This window comes from Limulus polyphemus, unplaced genomic scaffold (genome assembly GCF_000517525.1).
Source record: "Limulus polyphemus unplaced genomic scaffold, Limulus_polyphemus-2.1.2 Scaffold2926, whole genome shotgun sequence".
Classification (NCBI taxonomy): domain Eukaryota; kingdom Metazoa; phylum Arthropoda; class Merostomata; order Xiphosura; family Limulidae; genus Limulus; species Limulus polyphemus.
The window spans coordinates 97,231-107,327 of record NW_013668536.1 but is presented as its reverse complement, the minus strand read 5'-3'; the positions used below and the strand labels follow the sequence as shown (position 1 = coordinate 107,327).

The following is a 10,097-nucleotide window of genomic DNA, read 5'->3' as shown; positions in this document are numbered from 1 at the left end:
CATATTCCTTCACTTATGTCAGTAACTTTCTTATAGTAGAACCAATTTAATTTTCCTGCAGCAAGGATAAATGAATTGATAAACTACATTTTGATGATTTCAGAGAAGAAATGTGATCATTATATGTGAAAAAAATGCTTCAGTCAACATCCTGGTTTAAAAATATGTCTCAGTTGTACTTCTATATATGATCTATGAAGTATTGTATTTGGCTGTTGTTGTTTTATTCACATACAAAGAATGTTTAATAACATATGGTGAAATTTTATTATTTGATGGTTTTGTGTATTCAAGTAGTCACAAATTTTTGGATTCATTCTGTAATATATATTGTCAAGACCTCCTGTTATTCTTTGGCTCATACATAATTACTCTTAAATAAAAAAATATTTCAACTCATAATACCACACTCTTAGATGAATAGTAGGAATGACTGACACTCTTAACACACCCACAACTTTCACTGTCCAAACAAAATTAACATATTTTTCAAATATGCATTTTAGAACACGAATACATCAAGCATTAGAATAAAATGTCCCAAAACAATTGTAATTTAAGTGGCTTTCTAACTAAGCTATAAGTATGTTAAAAAAGTCTGTTACTGCTAAAAACAATGATTTTGCTCAAAATACATCAACTACTCCCTCACAACTACTGCCTTTTGCTGTATTTTCTCAGTCTGAAATAGTTTGACCGTTTTACACAAAAATGAATGTACCTTTCAAATATGCATTTTAAAAAACCATAAATATATCAGGCACTAGAATGGACTGTCTCAAAACTACTGTAATTTAACTGGTTTTCTAACTAAGCTAAAAATACATTTTTAATCTTCTGAATAACGAAATTTCATTTAAACTTTATGCTAAAAATATCATTGAATACCTCATACAAAGTAATAACAGTACCTTAAGCAACTTATCATTTAATATTTCTTGCTTATTCACACAATGAGCAAAATAAACAGAGGGAGAGCCAACCAGTTGGCAGTACCCACCACCTGAAAGTGGCTAATCTTGTGGTGTGCATTTCTCATTCTCCAGATGGTGGTGAAACCAAATGATGAAATTATCACTTTGACTCTTTTTTTCTTCATTTCCTCAAGGGCTTTGTACCCTACCTAACAACAGTGGTCCATGATTTTGCATTCTTATATAATTCATGTTTTATGTGCACTATGTCTCATACATAACCCAATATGCTGACCACTAGACACACCAAGTCATTTTAACTAGTCATACTTTTTCTTAGTAAATAGATTCCCCAAAACAAAACAGTCTCAATGCACACAGCAATATGGGGGTGGAAAAAAGTAGAACTCAAAACTCCAGAATTAGGAACTAAATTAATAACTTTGTAAGGACCAAAAGGACTGTATGAAAATCTTTGAAATAATATGTTTATTCTTTTTCTTAAATATTCTTATCCAAAAGCTGGGTAAGATCCAAGCTCAAGATTTATTTATTTATTATAACATTAACCAAGTGAACTAGATGTAAATTATGGAATATTATACCATATAATCTCAAGCCAAGGAGTAACTTTCTGAAATAATTCTTCAGTTTTGTTTCTGTATGGGGTATAGCAGACAGAAAATTTGCTGGAGACATCAATGTTTAAAGAATGAAACCTTAAAAAAGGAAATTTAGGAACATTATAATTTTCCTATCCTAAATGGAATTCCGATAGATACTTATCTCCTCTCACAGATATAGCTATTCTTATTCAGTGCTGCACTCTATATGCAAAAATTATTTCACATGCCACAAACTTTGAGTTTCCATGTACCCCATGATCGAAGTGGTTCAACTGCATCTCACATGTAAATCATCATGCAAAAACCCTCCACCAACAGGAGCACAACACACCCTCGTGATGCATGTGACTCCCTCTATTCGATTCTACTGAGCTATCAATTAAAGTTTTGGCAGAAAATGGAAGCAATGGTTTTCAGTGGGGGGGAAGGGTAGGAAGTGTGAGAGGAGTTAATTACCTGTCAGAAATACATTTTCAGTATAGAAAAATTATAACTTCCAATACGATAACTTACCTCCACTCACAAATACAGCTAGAATCCCACACTGAACAGGTGGAAGAAACATTGAAAGGGAAAGAAAGAAGCACCCTTTGAAAGCATGCAAAGAACACTAGAAAAAAAGGAGATCCTTGCAGTAGAGGGTTCTATGTGGGAGACCACACCACACTGTACTAGATGTACTTTACACCAAGTGTGGAAAGAGGTGTTGCAAGCATGAGCAAAAAAAAGGGAGAGAACAATATTTGGATATGGATCTGATCCACATGATATCAGAATCTCAATCCCTTGGGAGACAGTACTGTGGGTGAGAGTAAAAGGATGTGCCCAAAGATGTAGAGTACTAGGGTGTGATGGACCATACACAGCAAGTCAACTGCTTTCAAAACCCAGCTACCAGGAACCAACATCCATGAGTGGGTAGGAAAGAGGATCATACTGTCAGAAAGTCAACTATAATCCAAAACCCAGCCATCGGGTGGGGGTAGGAAAAAGGATCATACCATCTTCACCTCAAGTTCAGCAGACCAGAGGGAAATATCATGCTCAACAATCTGCAAACAGGGCACACGTGAGCAAATTGATAATGAATTACTGATCCGGGAACCTGACATCCAGAAGATGGGAATAATTGAGATGTCTCAGTAATGTGCAAAATCCCACTCAAAACCAATCAGACAAGATCTACCCCTAGAACAGCACCATCCTCGATATGTGTAAATATTCAATGGGTAGTGCAAAAGGACAAACCAAAGCAACCCGCATGTTCATCAGGCATGACCCAAAACACATTAGCAATGAACATGAGGCCAGTAACACATGTGTGAGGACTTATGTTGATTGGTTCTGCTCCGAATCCAAAATCTATCCACTTAGAACCGACATCCATGTGGGGTAGGATGAGGGATCCCAATCAGATGGGTGAACTGCAAATTTGATGGCTCACTCCAAAGCTGCAACATTCTTCCAGACAGACCCATTCAGAAATGGAGTATCAGATTGGAGGACATCTCATCATCTATAACAGCAGAACATCACTGCCCTACTCTCAACTGAAAGGATTCATTATTTTTTGTATCGTATATCACTATCACATTCAGGAGGTTACCTCCATGGTCCAACACCCCAGTGGCTTGGAACATGCCTCTGAAAAAGAAGAAGTATATATACAAAAAGGTAAGTTACCCAGTCACAGTCTCACCGAAGAGTGAAGGATGGCGGCAGGTGGAAGACAGTACCCCAATGAGGAAGAAATAGCTACCTGAAGCAGATAAAGGGAGATAAACATATGAGGTGTAGTCCCAGTGCTTGATGGAAGAATTACCTCCAATGTACGATGGAGGTGAGATGCAGGTAAAAGAGTGAAAACACCAGGAATTACAGGAAGAAGGAGACAAGGAAGAAAAACCAGTCTAATCAAAAGCCAAATCCAATTTGTAAGGGAGGAAGGAAAAAGTCACAAATGGAGAAGTGGTGCTAGGGAATGCATCTGTGGGAAAGAGAATCAACCAAAAGAAGCCTTGAAGGCAATTAAGCAACCAAGAGCATGCACGGGATACAGAAGACCATCCAGATCCAATCAGGGATAAAGGTAGGAGATGGAAGGGAACCAAAATATCAAATTGAAGAACATGCCACACGAGTCACTAAAGTGTAGGTTAGGAAAAATTGCTCCAGAACAAATAGAATGGATCGAGCAGAAGCAGCTGAGTTAACCGGTTCTATGCTGGCCAGGAAGGAGCAATCTGAAAGGGGTAACTTGGAATCAAGGAAAGAGACAAGTGCATCTTGTTGAGGAGTCAGAGCCACCAGAAATCTTTGAGAATTGAGAAACCACTCCGTGGGATAGTGTGTGTCAGTACTGGTTAGGCAATCCACAATGAGGTTGAAAGCACTCGGAATATAACATGCTAGGGGACATATGTCAAGTGTGGCAGCCCAAAAATGGAGCTCCAAGGTCGACTACAAAGGGAACCAGAATGGTGCTCCCTTGGTGAGTGATATAAGCCACCATCATAGAATTGTCGGAATGGATCATGATTTGTCAAATCCTGCCAAGAGGAAGAAAGTGAAACGAAGCATGATAGACTGCTGGAAGTTCCAAGGAATGAACATGGTAAGACCTTTTGGTTGTATACCATTGTCCTGAATCCTCATGGTGATCAACCCACACCCCGAAACTTGGAGGTAAGCACCAGGGAAGAGAAACAAATTTGAATAAGGGGAATGAAGTGGTCTCAACAACGTGGGGACTTTGTTCAACTACCAATGCATATCGTCAAAGAGGGAAGGAGGAAAGTTACGAGGGGAATCCAAAGAAACCTTATCAAGATTCCAAGAGACAAAAGGACCCAGCATGAACCATAATGTCTGGAGAAGGAGTGGAAAAAAATACTGTGAAACGTGTTTAAAAAGGGCTGGGTTAAGCAAGGCCTAGGAGACTCCACAGCAGAGGTCTGGGAAAGCTAGGCATAATCAGGTGGAGGAAAAATGTCAAAATCTACTTCATCCCAAACAGGTTCAGCAGTTTTAGAAGGAAGGCAAGCAATATTGAGAGAAGACTGGGCAGACCCTGGCATTAGGGGTCCTCACAAACCAAATTAATTGTAAGAAGTAGAAAATATAAATAATTACGAAAATGAAATAGTTTTTATATTGTAAAATTAAGTACATGTATATTGACAATAAAAATTTAGTAGAAAGTATTTATTGAAGAAAACAATATATTTAACCTAATTTACAATTTACCAGCAAAATGACAAAGACACTTGTTAAGCCTAATCTAACATTGTAGTATGAAGGATATCACAATTGAAAACCCTAAACTTACAATAAGTATTTACAAATCTAACTAAACTTATGTTATTGAACCCAAATAATAATATTAATATCACAAAATATTCAAAAATCTATATTAGTATAACAGATTATCTGTCCAAAGTTCAAAATATGTGGGCACCCAAACTCAAGGCTCGACAAAGATCAACTCATAATGATCAATCTCCCAACAAATGAAAGCCTACAATTCCTTCATCAAGTATTGCCACCTGCAGCTGTAAGTGTGCTGGAATTAAATGATATCACTTTTGAAGTGGAAACATAAACTTCAGTGAAAACCAAAAAAACCTGAAGAACAATAAAGGTAAGTTATCACTTAAAATTGTTAAAGTGAAGTACTGGAAGAGACCATAAACAAAAAACATCATGATGATAGCACTACCAAATGAAAGTGATAGTACAGTAGAATCATATAGAGGGAGTCGCATACATCAGGAGGGTGCGCTGCACTCCTATTGATGGAAGGTTTTTTGCATGATGATGATTTACATGCAAGGTGCAGTTGAACCACGTTGACTGTGGGATATGTGGGAGCTCAAGGCTTATGGCATGCAAAAGTCTATAAGTTAGTTGAACAGCTTAAAATATACAAAAATTTAGTTTTAAATAATTCAGACAAACAAACTATTTACTTATATTAGTTATTCTTATCTCTAGCATTTAACAATGACTGGGTTACAATTTCATATTCTTTCTACACCTAATTGCATGTATAAGCTAAAAGGTATTACTGCAGCAATGCAAGTCAGGTCAGATTTCATTGTTGAGAAAAAAAACTGCTCCAACCTAATGATTTTACTTTGTCTTACTGATGAATAAGGACAACTTACAGTAAAAACCAAAGTAATGATTTTTCCAGGGTGGAAGAAAACACCTGATACCATAAGGAAGCTTTTAGATATTTAATATCAATAACACAAGTAAACTGGTAAAAAAAGGGGGAATACACCCATAAACTAAAAAAGTAAAAAAAAATTCCATCTCCAAGGATCTTATTCCTCTGGTAACTAAAGAAATACAGGTAAGAAAGGTCAAATATAAAAGACATCATAAAAAAAATAAAGGCACTAATATCAAAGACTGAATATCTGTGATACTTTCATTAAAGATTAAGTTTGAAAATTCTTAACAATCTATTTTATCACATCACTTAAACCTAACTTAGTTTCTTTTGTAGTTTCTCTTGCAAACATGCAAAATTTGATGGTCCTGTCAAGCCTACAAAGATTTTCTTGCTTCCCTCATACTGTGTTCACATTTTACAATAAGATATTAACAAATGTTCAAAAAGTACCTCTGTTAATCTTCCTACAAAGTTAAAAGGTCTCTTAGGTCCAGGGTCCAGGCAAGCATCTAGTCCAATAAAAGTGTAGCGTTCTGTGTCATGTTTCAATGTGAAGTTGTATGAACGAGGATGGAACTGACCTTGTGCTGAGAAGTTTCTTGGAGAAAATAATGATATATAAAAAATTATACAGCTATACACAACAACAAATTTTTTGCCATGTTAAAATACAAAATTAACATTTTGAATGACAAGAAAGATCACAATATTCCATATATTTTAACTTGTATTATTTTAATCCTCTCAAATTATATTTGATTCCTATTTAACCTCTTTTTTTTTGCTGCTTTTTGCTATAGGGCCTACTGTATCATATGTTTTAATGTGTGCCTTGTACCATAAAAATCTATAGAATTTATTAACCTTCATTCACTTTATTCCCACACAGATGAATTTGCCTTGGCTATGCTTATGATACATTCCAGGAGAATCCCAAGTTTTCTAGCAATAATATGTTGTACAAATCACACAAGAAAGTCATATCTCTACCTCATACCTTCAGCAAGATAATGTACTTTCACAGAAGTTTTAAAATAAATCAGGGTTTTCTTTAACATTCACTGCTGTGCCTATATATTGCTTTCAGCCATGATAAACTTCAAATGACAAATAAAACAAAAACAGGATCAACTCGGCTTTCACTTATACAAGAGACTTCCCTTTATATCATTCCAGAAAAATCAAAGGAATGAATGTGGAGGAAGCCCCAAAATTTATCACATACAAGGTTTGAACATTGGATGCCTATAAAGTGTCCACTGCATGTTTGTATATCAAGATGAATAAATTATGTAACTGAGCAGTTAGACTAAAAATGTTGCACAAAACAATTTTTGAGCATTACTAAAAAAATGAGTGAATATAAATCTAACAAAACAAGGACTGTAATGTGATATAAAAAAAACAACTGTTTTAGCATTTTCAAAACTAAGAAAATAAAATCTCAATATTATAATAGAAATATCAAAAAGAAAGTCCTGATACACAATAAGTATTGCTGCTTCAGTGAAGGATTTACGTAACATTCGTAAAAAATTATCAACATAACATAAGACTTCTTTTTTACTTTTTAACTTGTGCCATTAGTAACTAGTTATTCTTGCTTATATCAATTAATCTGAAAGTTATTTTTATAACTTGCATAGTTTTATAATTAGTTACCATCTAAACTACAGTTTGATAATGTAGCATAATCTTTAGATCATACTATACCTCATGATCATATCATTACTTTAAAATTAAGCCCACAGGCTATACTGTAGAAACATTTAGCACTATTCTTAATACAACCAGCAAGTTATATGCTGAAATTACTTGATTACTTTTTGGTTACACTTATTTTACTATTTTTAAGCAAACAGTATTAAACATAATGTTGAACATCAGCAAAGCCATCAACTTCCATTTTTTGAATGCTTTAATTCATAACTGTCATGGTAATTTTAAATGTGAAGTTCGACATAAAAATCTTTAATGGCTTTTATTTTATCAAGTTATATGCTGTGTTTAAGGAAACTTAGTTAAGATGTTAGTTCATTGAGTATATAAAATTTCAAGTTCTTAAGAATTTTTCTACAAAGGCTTTGATAATGTTGAGATTCTTATGCAAAAATGGTTTTTATACCTATTTGATTGACAGAATTTATACTCCTCTTCAATATACTCCTCTTCTAAGAGCTTTCTAGTAAAGGTACCACAAAGTACACTTTTTGACTGATTCTGACTATTTGTAAGGGTGTTACATAAATATTGTTTCACTGTGTTTTAAATTTAGTCCAGTTTCTTTCTGCACTTGAGAATACAACACTCTTAGAAAAATAGTAGGAATGACTGATACTCTTATACACACCCACAACTGAAAGTGTATAATGTTTGGGAGCACCATGTCTTCAAACCTGAGATCCTTGGATCCTCAGTCATTTGAAGTCAGAGTAGTTTAACCCTACTATGATCTACTACAGTAATATGTGAAGAACTTGCAATAACAATACCTGATTGGCAATTCCCAGAGAGCAATAATATAATACTAACAGAACTTCATTAAGATATTTGTTGTGAATTATCATGAACAATATCTTAACCATTTGGGAACAGCTTCATCTATAGGACTGAGCCCCTAAAATATTAAAACTATATATAATAAAACTTTGAATTTACAAAGTGTATCTTCACGAAATTTGATAAGCTTTTAGTAAACGTTACAAGTCTGTTATACACAAAAGATCAGATTTTTTAATAAATTATTTTTACTAAAGATTTGTCTGTAAATTTATGGGGACTTACTGAGTTACTCTGAGTAAAATGGTGATTTTCACATTAAGAATGAAAATACTTTTCATCTTAAAGTTTTCATATTTCATTTGAATAACCAGTAGAACCTCCTGGTTAATTAGTTAATTTAATAATTTATCTTCTATTTTCTCTACCCTAACACTAACTGTTGTGATATCATGTATGTACGGTGAATTGAAAAGTTGAAAATTGTGAAATAAAATTAATACTTTTTTTATTCTTCTCTGAATGCATCATTTGTTGCCAGATCTTCAAGTTAATTAGTTAATTATCTTCACAATTTCAACTGTTTGAAAAATTTGTTGATATCTTAGCAAATCATAATATATAGTTTGTGTTTCTAATTGATTAGACACTGAACATCAAATTAAGGAAGATATAACTTCTATAATGGAAAACATCGATGCAAAGATGCATCATGTAACACAGAATTGTTTTAAATATTTCCTTTTGAAATCAAGAAATTAAAACTTAGATAATATAAAAACTTTAATTACATTTTGAATGCAACTCTGTAAAGTGTCATGATATACGATGTTTCACTAAACCCTTTGCAAATGGTTAATTGGATAATACAAGTTTTAATATAACATTAACTCACTTCATCAGTTCTCGTACTCCAGGTGGTGGTGAAACCATGGTGCTAGTAGGATAATGGCCAAACCAGATGGTGAAATTACTACCATGACTCTTTCTTTTCATTTCCTCAAGGGCTTTGTATTCTACCTAATAATGGCACATGATGATTTTATGCTCTTACATAATTCATGTTTTATTAAAGTTTTCAAAACTCTAAGTTAAACTTGTCATTTCTGGACAAACCACCTACAAATTATAACATTTTTTTCATATCCTGAATAACATGATTTCATTCAAACTGTATGCTAAAAATATTTTTTTAAGAACTCACATTCAGTAATAATTGTATCTTATAAAATTTATCATTTAAAATTTCTAACTCATTTGGTCATCTGAGCTAAATAAACAGACGGATGACAATCATTTGATGGCACCCACCAGGTGAATATGGCTATTCTTCTAGAATGCAGGCATACTAGATGTTTTGTACTTCCTTATTATAAAAAACTTCGAAATTTTCATATACACTTTGCATGTAGTCATAATCTAGAATATTGGTTAAGAAAGTCACTCAGTTCCTTTTGTCCTAGTTAACTACTGAACTGGGTTATTCAAGTGGTGCAACACGCACTTTCTCTTGGGAAAGATTTCTTTAAAGTGGAGCATGTTATGTACAAATAGACAATGATCCTTTCCATTGGCAGGTCAGGAGATACCTCAAGGATTCAACCACTCTTATTTTACAATTGGAGTGATCAACAGTCATATGCATAGCACTTTCACTGAGAAGAATAACATTATTGTTTCATGCACAAAATGCTATGTTTTCTCAGTCTGGAACAGTTTGTTTTAGTTTTAGAATGTATGCCTAGCTATCAGTTATGTGTCCTACATTCTTATTACAAAAGAGTTTATAAAGAATATTAGATTATAATAACATGATTGTCTGAATCAAAGTTTCGTGCAGTGCTATCTATCATTACCACAGGAAAACATGGCATGGCC

General features: G+C 34.0%; 1 protein-coding gene across 1 annotated transcript in view; it reads right to left on the bottom strand.

The window, feature by feature from the left end:
- Positions 1-10,097, bottom strand: part of LOC106468234 (transmembrane protein 62-like) — a 102,172-nt gene that overhangs the window by 45,621 nt on the left and 46,454 nt on the right. The window contains exons 5-6 of the mRNA XM_022396566.1: positions 6,171-6,318; positions 984-1,123 (exon numbers count right to left, since the gene is read on the bottom strand). Of these exons, the coding sequence (XP_022252274.1) occupies positions 984-1,123; positions 6,171-6,318 (288 nt within the window). The remainder of the gene's footprint in view (positions 1-983; positions 1,124-6,170; positions 6,319-10,097) is intronic.